This window comes from Equus asinus, chromosome 13 (assembly GCF_041296235.1).
Source record: "Equus asinus isolate D_3611 breed Donkey chromosome 13, EquAss-T2T_v2, whole genome shotgun sequence".
NCBI classification, from domain to species: domain Eukaryota; kingdom Metazoa; phylum Chordata; class Mammalia; order Perissodactyla; family Equidae; genus Equus; species Equus asinus.
The window spans coordinates 11,596,067-11,608,101 of NC_091802.1; the positions used below are offsets into that span (position 1 = coordinate 11,596,067).

Sequence of the window (12,035 nt, forward strand, 5' to 3'; positions counted from 1 at the left end):
TAAACGCTGCTGAAGCTCATCAACAGAGGTGGAGGTGGGGGAAGGGATGAGGGCAGGGCCAACCACAGCTGTGATGGGGGTCTCCTCCTCAGGGGCTCTAGGGGACAGTTAAGAAACAGCTGAGGTAGCAAGACTCAGTACTTTCCAAAGGAAAGGGGCAGAGGAGTTGTACCACAAGACCCTTAGTCTTACTGCATCCTCCCAAATCAGGCTTTTCCCTCCTCCCAGAACCTTCATTACCCTCAGAACCCAGGCATCCGGCCATTCCCACAGCTCCCTTTGCACACCCCTGTCCCAGCTTTAATAAGTTCTGTTCTCTCACTGTCAATATTTGATTTCTCAGAGCCATCTCCACGGAGAGAGGGGGCCTCTTCCCTTGCTTCCCCCCTACCTTGGCCCTCTTTTGCCCACCCCAGTCTCTTTGTGCCCCCAACCTTCTCTGAACTAGCTGACTTAATGAAATGATATTAAAGTCTTAAGCAACTCCAAAAGAATGGTTGTTATGGTGAAGGGAGTGGGCAGGACGCCTGGGTCCCTGAGGGGAGCGAGGGCTGAGGAGGGGGAGAATGAGGCAGAGGCTGAGGTCTAGAGGCCCCAGTCCTCAATGGGGAGCAGCAGATTTGGTATCAGCTGGGGGCTGGACCTCTGGATCTTGGCCGGAAACGGGGAATAAGGGATGGGGGCTAAGAGAAGATAGGAAGAGAGAGGACATTCAAGGGGTCGAGGTCTCAGTCTGCCGTCCAGAGCATCTGTCAGGGATGGAGAGGCCAGCCGGCGGGGGGACAGGGCCTCTGTGCCAGCAGCCTCCCTGCTGACTATGCCCTGGGCTGGTCCCGTGAGAACCAGAGTAGATTCCTCTTCAGCCCTGACTCATCCCTCTCCCCCTCTTTCTCCCCAGTGGACCCCCACAGGTGATTTGTAGCTGATGCCCTCACGACGGTAGGGGCCAGGAGAGAGTCGTTCCATGACATGAAAAGCTGAGAGCTTCCAGGAGAGGAGAGAACAGAGGCCAAGAGATGGGAAGCCAAGCACCACCCCCGCCTCTCCCACCCATCACCATCTCACTCCCCTGGGGACTCTGGCCCAGCCCCAGTCCCCTTGGGGTGGTGGGAATGCAAGGACATTTGGCTGGGGCTGATTGATGAGGGAGGAGGCAGCCGCTGGGCACTGAGGCTGCTGTTTGCTGAGCACACAGATTCCTCCCCACTCACCAGCTGCCGCCCCCTGAGGCTGCTCAATCTCACCACCACCACCATCAGCCACTGGGGTTGGAGGGAGCTGATGCCTGAGTTCCTGATGGCAACTGGGGGAAGTGGAAGAACCAGGACACCAAATGCTTCAATTCCCTGTAGGAATTGGGGGTACCTGGGACCCGGGTCCTCAGAACTCCCTTCTGGGCTCTGCCTTTCCTGCTACCTTTGAAGCATCTCTCCTGCTGCCCTGTTTTCACTCCCATTTATCCTGCATCCTTTTTCCCACCCCCACCCAACTCTCTAAGCCCATCCCAGCCAGCCCCCTGCCTCCAAACCACCCTGCAACGTTTCTCCCTGCCTGCCTACAGATCTTGAAACTCTCCTTGGGGAAGGGGGTGCCCCATGTCTGTGAGCTCCCATGTAGCCCCTTAGAAAGCTCCATTTTTCATTCCAACTGAAATTCCAGTTGTGATGTCAACCATTCCCCATCAGAAATTCCCACTACAACCCTTTGCTCTATTCTCCTTTCCTTAAAACCTCCAACATAAACCACATACACAAACACACACGCCTCAATCTAATTTACTTCTTGCTTCTGTTTGGAAGGATGGTAAAGTCTGAGCTTCTGTCTGCAGCACAGCCCCCAGGATAGCCTCAATCCTATGCTGTTGGGGAGGGGGGGCGCTTTAGTTTCTGTGGTCCCCAGCCCTCTCAGTTCCCTTACTTCCTCTCTGCCTGCCTGCTCTAGACTGTGTTCCACAGCCCTAAAATCTCAGAGCATCATCCTTGCCCTCCCAGAGCTTAAAATTTAGTTGAGGAAAACACAACTCACATACACACACGAAACAAAGAGGAAAAAATGGAAGATCAAGTTAAATCAACTTCCTAAATGTGGACTCTAGACTCTTGGTGACTTGCTCCCCTACCGGCTGAGGCGGGGGAAGGACAGGACACATCTAGAACATATGTGTGGTTGTGATGTCCTTCTCGCTATTCCCAAACACTCAGATTTCACCTCTATGCTTTGCACTTGCTGTTCCCTCTGACTGGTATGCCCTTCCCATAGTGCATGCCTTACTCCTCATTATTCAAGGTCTTGACCAAATGTCACCTCTTCATGAGGACCTTCCTGATGTCTTAAAGCATCTCCCTGTTACTCTCCATCCTCTTCATCCTGTTATTCTGTTTTGTTTACATCACTTATCACTACCGGAAATTTTATTATGTTGTTCCCCATCAACATGTGGATTCCAGGGGGCTGGCCCGGTGGCGCAGCGGTTAAGTTCGCACATTCCGCTTCTTGGCGGCCCGGGGTCCACCGGTTCAGATCCTGGGTGCGGACATGGCACCACTTAGCAAAAGCCATGCTGTGGTAGGCATCCCACGTGTAAAGTAGAGGAAGATGGGCATGGATGTTAGCTCAGGGCCGGTCTTCCTCAGCAAAAAGAGGAGAATTGGCAGTAGTTAGCTCAGGGCTAATCTTCCTCAAAAAAAAATAATAATAATAATAAAGTTAAAAAATGTGGACTCCATGAAAGCAGGGACTTTGTCTTATTCACCATATACTGCCAGTGTCCGGAAACAGTACCCGGAACAAGGTAGACATGTAATATGATGTTGAAGGAATGAATGAATGAATGAATGAATGTCTTCCTACCCCTCTATTCGTTTTGTTGTAGTTTTTACCCTAGGTGTTTGTGTATTCAAACCCAGAAGGAGAATAGGATGCCATGTGCTGTTCTGTGTGGAGGTCACCAGTACTTTGAAATAGCTCGGAAGATACAAAAGTCCCTACGCCTGTGTTGTTAATGTTGGAGATGGCAGGGAGTCTACAGACGCCAGTGCTCCAAGGGGGTGTGTCCCAGGCTGCTGTGCAGAATGTGCTGTTCCTCTCCCCAGCTGTGCATCTGTCCCCAGGTGTCTTCCTGTCTCTCGGCATGTTATGATGTCTCGGCTGCTTTGGTGAGGGGTTTGTCTGTCATGGAGACTATTTATCCCCACTTATTTTCTCTCTTGTCTCTCCACCTGTGCCTCTAGATGTATGTGTGGGGGAGTCTCCCTCAGCTCCGTTGCCCCCTCACATACACAGCCTTGCCCCAGTCTTGGACCCCTCCCTTTCTCACTGGGCCCTGTTGCTGGGCTCTGGGTTGCCATAGTGACGGTTGCCAAGTCCCTGAGGCTGATAGCCAGCGATGGGGCTGTCGGCTCCATCCACGCGGGAGGCTGAGGGGGGCTTCCCATTGTGTGGAGAAGGGGATGTTGCCATGACAACCAACCCCCACTAAGGGGCAGGGACCAACCCTTCCACCCCCAAGCCTCCCCACCTCAGGCAGCTCCAGTGAGGGCTCAGGCTCCGAAGGCAGGAGTACATTCTAGACAGCCCAGCACCTGGCCTCCCAATTATCAACTCCCCTCCTACAGCGCCTGCACCTCTTGGGACCCAGGCATCTTGCTCAGACAGGGGGAAGGGCAGGGGTCCCACCAGACAGAGGAGGGGCAGGAGGACCCCTTGACCTCCAGGCAGATGGGAGACAGCAGGAGGGGACCTAAAGTCAGGGGAGGGGCAGGCAGGGCAGAGGTTGCGACCCCTGCTGACTGGCTCCAGCGATACTCCTGACAGCTGCTTTTGTGGATGGACAATGGGGCTGAGTCTAGGGGGCTGGGCACCTGGACTTTTAGGGGAGAAGAGCCTGGGTTGTGGGTACAGGCAGCTTGATGCCAGTGTTCCTGAGTCTTGCGGGCAGCCACACCCCTTCTCCCAACATGAGTCCCCAAGAGCAAACCTCCTTAAGTCAGAGGTGCCTTGGGCAGGGGTGGTAGGGAATAGATTGAACACATGAACATGTTTTTTCCACTTTTTTCTGACTACAACTTGCCTTGTCTCCAGTGCTTTGGTTTAGCAACAGACACCCAGGCTTCCCTCACGTGTGAACGTACATTCACATACATCCCCATTTGGATGTACTGGCAACTCCCACTCCCACCTGGGGTCCTCTCTCCCTCCCCAGAGGTGGCTGCCTTCCTCAGCCTCCTCACCGAGCCCATTATCCCCACTCCATGCACTGCTCACCTCACCCCGCCAACCCAATCCTCTCCCTACCCCTTGGTTTCATGCAATCCAACCCTCAGCTCAAAAGCCGTTCTAACAACCAGTTCTCTGTCCCAATTCATGTCCACCATTCTCCAGCCTTCTCATCAACTTTTGAAGTTTTTTATTCTTTTTTTTTTGGTTTTTGTTGTTCAAATTTCCCTTTTACAGTAAAACTATTGAGGTGACGGCCATAGCCCGCCACCTCCCCCATGGCAACATCAACTTCCTGTTCCCTGGAAAGAGCGATTAGAAAAATCAGGAAGGAGCTGGGAACTACAGCACCAGAGAGATGACTTGACCTCTGGTGGACAAAGCAACCATCTTGGCTGGTGATTGAGGTGGCCGACTTGGTGCCCAAGGGCAGCTCGGATCTAATGAAACTGAGCTGGGAGGAAACTGAGGCAACATCCAATTATGCACTAGAGGGCAGGAAGAGGTATTAGCTGGTCACTATGGAAACTGGCAGTTGCTAAGTACCACTGTCAGCTAGACCAGACAGTAGGCCACCATTTTGGTCACTAAGAAGGAAGCTGAGTTGAGTTTGAATGGAGTAGGAAAGGGAGGATATGATGAGCAAGACAGCCATCTGGGTTACTGGGGGACAACACGTGGGTTCTTGGGATAGTCCTGTTGAGTAACAAAGCTTATATTGGGATACGGAAAGGGAAGAAGAACAAGACAAATTGGGCCTGCCACAGCAGATGGCAGTCATCTTAACTGTCCTAAAAGCAGCACAGAGAACAAGGGAAGGGAGATCTTGGGAAGTGCCACTGAATACTAGGAAAATCCTCCTCAGTCCGCCCTATCTTTTCACAGTCAGTAAGTTCCAGCTTCCTCCTGAAACAGGAAGTTCTTCCTGCCCTCCCTTCTCCACAGAGTAAGAACCACTCACCTCCCCCCACCCCCCAGACTAAGCCACTTCGAGTTCCAGCCAGATCACTTCCTATTTCAGAAGTGCTACTTCCTGTTCTGGATGAAGGCACTTCCAGTTGCTGCTGCACTGCTTCTGCCACTTCCCAGGCCACTTCTGTCCAGGCCTGGTCACATCTTGTCTGGAGAAAGTCACTTCCTGTCCCAAGTGGCCCATTCAGCATCAGACCAAGTCCATATGTGTCCCGACTGGTTCATATCTTGCTATTGGCCACTGGACAAAATGGGACACTTCTTCTCATGGTAGCTGTCATGACCCAACCACCCCAAATGGCTGGAGTAAGTTTGTAAAGGCCTGGGGCATGGCAGAGAAGGAGGCCCTGCTGCCCATGCCCTGAGCTGGGGTGGAGTGCCAGAACCTTCCCCATAAGGCCCCCATTTTTGGCAGACTGAGGGGAGTGGTTGATAAGAGAGGTCAGAAGAGGGAGCTGAGGGGAGAAATGCTTTGATGCCCCCACCCGGGAGATGGGAGAGGCACAGGATAAGAAGCCAAGAGGTAAAAGGAGATGTAGGGAAGAGGATGCTAGGGAAGAGGAACAGACCTAGAGACAGAAGTGGGAGAAAGAATAAGAGAGAGAGAGAGAGAGAAGAGAAGAGAAAAACAGTGAGAGGCAGAAAGAAAGAGGTGCCAACCAAAAGACAGACTGTTCCCGCCCCTGGCTCTCGGTGGGGGAGGGGGTCAAGGATCCCTGGGTCATGGTCAGAAAAGGGGGCTGAGTCTCTGCCCCCTCCCCAAGGGAATAGGACCCAGGAACACAGAGACAGAGCGGGGCACATGTGGCCAACCAGAGGGCAGGAGGTGGTTCAGTGGAAGTCTTAAGGAATCCTAAAAGTGGAGAAGAGGGCAACAGCCAGGAGGAGCAAAGGGGCTGGTGGAGCAGAGGGGGCCAAGGAGATGCTAGAGGTGTCCCTCCAACCATGATTAAACTGGAGCACCCCAAGAAGGGCTGGATCCAGGTCAGCCAGGTGAGAGGAGCCCTCATACCTTGTAGTAGATGTTTGGAGGGCTCTGGGGGGGCCCATCCTGCACGATGTACACAGGATGCCCATAGTCACCACTCACCTTCTCATAGTGGGGACAGAAAGGGGGGTCTGCAGCCCCACCGCCCCGCAGGGCTATCCCTAGCTCCCCAGGTTCAGCCTCCCTAGGTCCCATCCCACCTCCGCCCCCCAGACCCAGAGATCCTCCCCTCCCGAAGGAGCCAGGACCAGGGTGGCGACTCTCCGAAGGCTTGGCCCGCCGTCTCCGCCAACACATGGCACCCCCAGCCCCTGCCACGCCCAGCAAGAGCAGCGCCAGCCCCCCTGCTGCCCCGGCCACTGCAGGCATGCTGGGAGGGGGCAGGGGGCCTTCAGCACCCCGGGAGGTTGCATTGCTGGTGGGGTCACCTGGCAGGGAAGGGGTGAAGGAGGAAAGAGGGGGAGGGGCTGAAGGAGCCACCTAGGCATCTGGACACCCAGCCTTGGGGATATGTCCCATGGGCTTCCCCAGCAGTGCCCAGGCCCTTTGGGACCCCACCTCTCCCCGACCAAGCCCCACTCAGAATCCAGGTGTGTCCAGCCCTTCAGCTCCGTGCCAGGCAGTCCTCCCCACTTCTCTGACAGCACTGATTGAAGCGCTGACTTGACTAATTAGTTCTAATTGAGTCTTCTCCTCATTTGGCTTCCATTCCCCTCCCACCCTCCCATCCTCTCTGCTCCTCTTTCCTGTATCACAGCCCCAAAACTGAAGAGGAAGGGAAAGGGTGAAGGTAAGGCAGCTGGGGTCCGAGGGCAGAGGAGGCTGGGGAAGGCAGGAGGCTGGACCCCTGGTTCCTACCTGGCATATTCTCCTTCCCAGGCTCCAGGCTGTGGGCTGCCCCTCGGTCTCTCTCCATGGGCATTTCAGACACAGGTTTTCGGGGGGCAGCCCCTCCTCGGGGACCTGGAGACGGGGGAGACCTGAGAGAGGGGCTAAGACAGCAGCCCCCTGACCATGACGGGACTGCCCCAACCTCCCTCAACATCTAGGAGGTGTGCCTCAGCCCCACTCACTTTGTCCCACTCGGAGCAGCACCTTCATGCCTCTGGTGAGGCACACACCTCCCTGCAAGCTCTCCAGGCCTTCCCGGGTCCCGTCCGATGTGGCTGGGAGGGAAGAGCCGGAGGGAGAAGTTGGCATTCCAGAGCCTAGCCCCTATTCTGTCTCCATACCCTGGCCCCAATACTGCCTGAGGGTATAAGGGGTCTCTCTTGGCTCCAGTAGTCCCTCCCTCATCTGCCTTCCAACCAAGGAGCACCTCCCCACTCGAGCCTGCCCTCTGCCCAGCAGTACCAATTATATAGTAATCGTGGTGTGAGCGGAACTCGTGGCCCCAGAGGTTAGGGCTGTACTCCTGGAACTTGATGGTGAAGCGGAGGTCCAAGTCTGGTCGGTCACAAGTAAGAAGCAGATTTGGGGCAGGGGGTGCCTCACAGCGCCGGCCCTGGGCACCCCCTACCAGATACAGCTTGTAGAACTCATAATTTGGAGAGGAGTTGGGGCCAGAAGGCCGGGCCCGGGGGCAGAGCAGGTCTAGCCGGTCCCCGATCTGAGGGTAGAGCACATAACCACCCTCTGCCTGGAACCTATGGGGAGGAGGGCGAGGTGGACAAGGAAGAGAAGTGTCAGAGGTCTGGCCCTCAGAGCTTTGCCTCCCTCACCCCACATCCCTGCAGGATAGCCTCTGTCTGAGTGGAAAGCCTGTTCGGACAGAGTAGGCACTAAGGACTCTGCAAGCTTGTGTTGGAAGCAGCAGGAAGCCAGGCTCAGAGGTCTCCTGCCCCTTGGTGTGCCCAAATGCACTCTTCAGCCCGCCCTCACCACATGCACACTGCCATCATTCGCTCCATCACCAGCCCTGTTGCCATGGCAACAGGATGCCAGTTACCAAGGAGCTGGCCTCTCTGGAACCACACAGCCCACCCTTCCCAGGTGATTTCACTACTCCATGGCAGTCAACCATGGGGGCAGAGCCTCCCCTCCCCCAGGCCACCACTGAATTTCAAGGATTTCAGGGCAAAGGAATCAGGGTCGGGGAGGGGTTGTGGAGGGTGATCCAGACCAGTGTCCCAAGTTAGGCAATGTGACAGGAGGCAAGTATCTGGTCTGGCAATGGCCCTAAAGGGGGCTAATGGGAACCAGGGTCTAGGGGCCAACTGCCCCAGACATTTCCCTGCTCGGTCCCCCTCCTGCCCTAGGTCTTAGACTTCCGAGGGAAAGTGCTTTGGATTTGAAGGAGCTGACTTTTCTAATCACAGCCAACACAAGCCCACATCTTCCCTGGCCCAGGCATCCACTGGCCCAGCACAGCCACTATTTGCCAATGACAGCAGCCCCTCCCTATGCATTAATGGCAGACAGAGTCTCAGAACTGGGTCCCAGGGGACTGCTGCTTGTTGTCTTCCCAGACTCCCGAATGACCCACTCATTCCCACCCAACATCCCAAAGAGCCCCCAGAACACCCTAACTCCCTTTTCTCAATTCCACCAGAATAAGCCTAACCTATGTCCTCAAGCTGCACCTGACACTCAAACTGCAGCTGGGAGTTGGAGGGTAGGAGACTGAGCAGAGAAAAGACATTTGAGATTATACCCAAAGAGACATGGGAAGGAGGCCAAGACAGGGAAATGTGAGGGAGGCTGTGAAGTAAAGAGAGGAAGAACAATAATCCTAGTTCTCCTTTAATGAGCATATAACCTGTTCAAACACCTTACCTCTAATCCTCATAAAAGCCGTAAGGATTGAGGCTACAAACTCAGAAAGGTTAAGTGACATGCCCAAGGCCACACAGCTGAAAGCAGCAGAGCTAGGATTAAGACCTAGGATTTGATGAGCTCCAAAGCCCTTCCCTTTCCCATGGCCTCATACAGCCTCCCCAGGGAAGTAGGAAGTTTTCAAAACACGGAACTCTTTTGCTAACGGGGAGTGGGATAGGCATGGAGGCAAGGGACCCAGATGACCTCCCAAAGGTTCTGTCCTATCCTGTGTGGCTTGAAGTTTCATCTGACCCTTGGCCTTTTTTCAAAGCAAAGCAAGCATGCTACGGACCAGAAGGTCTGATGGAAGAGTTTGCAGCAAAGATGGGGGAGGGGGCAATGGAGTCTTCAGGACTCCAGATGCAAGAGGGAAACAGGAGGCTTTAGGGGACTCCAGGCTTCCTCCAGAAAGAAGTCCCCAAGCCAGGAAGGCAGGAATATCTTCAGGTTGGGAAACTGTTCCACCAAGGGCTCACTGACTCTCTGGCTGTGGGCAAGAGTTGGGAGACAGACTCTGTGATGAGAGTCAAGAAGCCTTGGGGGAGTTGTCCCAAGAGGCCCCAAAATGAGCCCCTTTCTCTCCCATCTCCAACACTGAGTCGCTTCTGGAGAGGGAGGCACCCTGCCCTTCCCCTCAGCGCCTCAGCAGCACCTACTCAGTTGCTCTCCTGAGAGCTGACATTAACCAGGCTCCCTCCAAGCCCAGCCCCCGACACCACCCAAATCTCCCACAAACCCAAATAACCACTCCACTGCCCTCCCAGCTGCCCATGAACTTTCGGATCCTTGCTCCTTTGGGGTCTTTCAAACTCCTGACACATAGATATCACCACCCACATCCAGCTCTCTGTGCGACCCAGGAGGCTGGCTCCCAAGATCACCTCTGTCTAGTTACCCATCAGCTCACATCAGAGCACCAGCACCCTCCCTCCAGCCTCCTCCCAGCTCAGAGAACCCAGCCCCCAAAGTCCCCAAAGCTTCCATAGCCCCTGCTCCCAGAGGGTGTGGGGTCTCCCCAGCCCCGGGCGCTCACCTCTTATTCGCCGAATTCCAGTAGACAGGCTCCAGGCTGAGCCCAGACACCAGCCCAAAAAAACCAAGCAGCAGCAAGGCCCCGACTCGCACGCCCCCCGGCCCAGAATGGGGGGCCCCCATGACCCCGCCAAGGCCTGGGGGGCGGGGCACCAACTCCCCCAAAGTCGCTCACCCCTGGGGTCACTGCCTGGGTTGCCCTGGCTATTCTGCCCCGACCACCCGGGTGGCTGATGCCCCCCGCTCCCACGCGGACCCGCTTCCTGCTCTGCTCGCGCCTCCGGTGCGGAGCGCTCAGCCCGCAAGAGCCCTTCAAGGGGCCGTCTACAGGCGTCTTACGCCCCCGGCCCACGTTCCAGCACCCCGGGATTTGTGAGCGGGTCTAAGTAGGGGACTTGGGGAGCCGGGGGCCGGGCGGGGGCGGCATGGGGCGCTGGACGAGGGAGCGAGGAAGGGGGCGCCGAGCCGGAGCCCCAGCCTCGCCAGGATTGAGGGCAGCGGGCTAAGGGAGGAAACCAGTCCCGAGCCCAGGAGGGGGGAGTTAAAGGAGAGGCGGGGAGGGGGAGAGGATGGCGGAGCGAAAAACCGGAGCTGGAGCTCGAGTCGGAGCCGGCGGCAGCATCCCGCAGCCCACGCCCCCCACACCTCCCTCACCTCGTGCACCTCCCGCCCGCCGGGCCGCCTCGCCCTGCCGCCCCGCCTTACTCCCTGCCGCGGTCTCTCACGCCCCCTTTGTCTCTCCAACTCTCAGTCTCTGGCTTAGTTTCTACCCGTCTCCCCTCCTGCCCTCGGATCGCTGGAGCGATTGGAACCTTCCTCTCAAATCCAAAAAGGCTCTCGCCCTCTCCACCCCGAGGTGCCCAGCCCCTTTTGCTCCGCAGCCGCCTCCTCCTCTATCCCAAAGCAACACCTCTGCTCCTGGGAGATCTGGAGAAAATAACCTTGAAGGCATTGCACTTTACAAAGTGGACTGGGATGATCGGCACGACCACCTGTGTGAAGTGGGAGGGGCAGAGCTGAAGGATCCCCATTGTCGTGATGAAGAAACTGAGGCTCAGGGAGGCCCTGTGACTTGCCCAAGGTCACACAGGGAGTCTAGGATAAAGCCAGAAACCAAACCCAAGTTGCTGAAGTCCCACCCCTGGGGTCTCTTTTGTCACAGCCTCCTGGACCCTTTACTGTTGTCTAGGGGCGGGGTGAAAGGTAAGAGTCTAGGGGGCAGACTTGGGCCCTTCTTGGACGGCTGCGGGGAGATTCCTGGCTGGGAGAGGAAAGGGAGCACCTACAACCCCAAACCCGCGTTCAGCTGGAAGGGCTGTTTCCAATTATCCTGGGGGAAGGGAGGAGGATTTGCCTTTTTGGGTGTAAGAATCCTTGCTTTCAGCACCTCTGGGCAGAGGTGACATTCCTCTCCCCTCTCAAGCCAGCACAGGCCTCCCGTCCCTTCCCTTTCATTGTGAGGTCCAAAATCAAATCCCCTGCTGACAGTATTCTTCAGAGCCCCTCTTCTCAGTGTTTGGCAAGGTGTGTGTGGAGGGGGAGGAGCCACTGTTTGAAACAACATACCCACCCCCCTCCAAAAGACAGAGCAGATAAATGGAAAAACAAGGAGACCAGTGACAGCTGCTGAATGAAAGACTCTCGCCCTTGTCCTGCATCTAAAGGGAATACAGAATGTGACGTCTGTGTTTTCCGGCACCTTTACTCTTTCGAGTGTGTCCTTGACTCTGGCTACTCAGTCGCCTGCCTCCTGGGGAAGTCCAGGGGTGGGGAGGCGGGTGCTCCCGCTCCCCTTCCCCCAGAGCTGAGTAATGGTGCCTCTGCTGCTCGAGGATGGTAAATAGTGTTGAGCACGAATGAGCGGGTGTCTTGTCTGTCACTGTCTGCACAGTCTCCCAGTCACACCCAAGAGTCTGACACACAGCTCCTACCACTCCCGCTCAGCCACACTCACCCTGACCCCTGCCGCCCCTACCTAGGGAGTGAGATTTCAAACAGGTTCCCCCTCTTC

The 12,035-nt window shown here is 55.9% G+C and overlaps 1 protein-coding gene across 2 annotated transcripts; it reads right to left on the bottom strand.

The window, feature by feature from the left end:
* Positions 1 to 4,390: 4,390 nt before the first annotated feature.
* On the bottom strand, positions 4,391 to 10,545 carry EFNB3 (ephrin B3). Of its 2 annotated transcripts, none has more exons than XM_014861558.3 (5): positions 10,026 to 10,545; positions 7,529 to 7,821; positions 7,249 to 7,341; positions 7,034 to 7,138; positions 4,391 to 6,603 (listed from the first exon to the last, which is right to left on the bottom strand). In XM_014861558.3, exons 1-5 carry the CDS (start codon positions 10,145 to 10,147, stop codon positions 6,194 to 6,196), a joined length of 1,023 nt encoding a protein of 340 aa, XP_014717044.1. In that variant the 5' UTR covers positions 10,148 to 10,545; the 3' UTR covers positions 4,391 to 6,193. The 2 variants fall into 2 exon arrangements, with proteins under 2 accessions (XP_014717044.1, XP_044600507.1); XM_044744572.2 differs by having other exon boundaries at positions 4,391 to 5,756; positions 10,026 to 10,292.
* Between the last annotated feature and the right edge of the window lie 1,490 nt (positions 10,546 to 12,035).

Coding starts and splice junctions, on each gene's coding strand:
- EFNB3 (XM_014861558.3), bottom strand. CDS start 10,147: ATGGGGGCCCCCCATTCTGGGCCGGGGGGCGTGCGAGTCGGGGCCTTG. Junction 7,822..10,025: donor TGGAATTCGGCGAATAAGAG/GTGAGCGCCCGG, acceptor TCCTCCCCATAG/GTTCCAGGCAGAGGGTGGTT. Junction 6,604..7,033: donor TGGGAAGGAGAATATGCCAG/GTAGGAACCAGG, acceptor CTTCCCTGCCAG/GTGACCCCACCAGCAATGCA.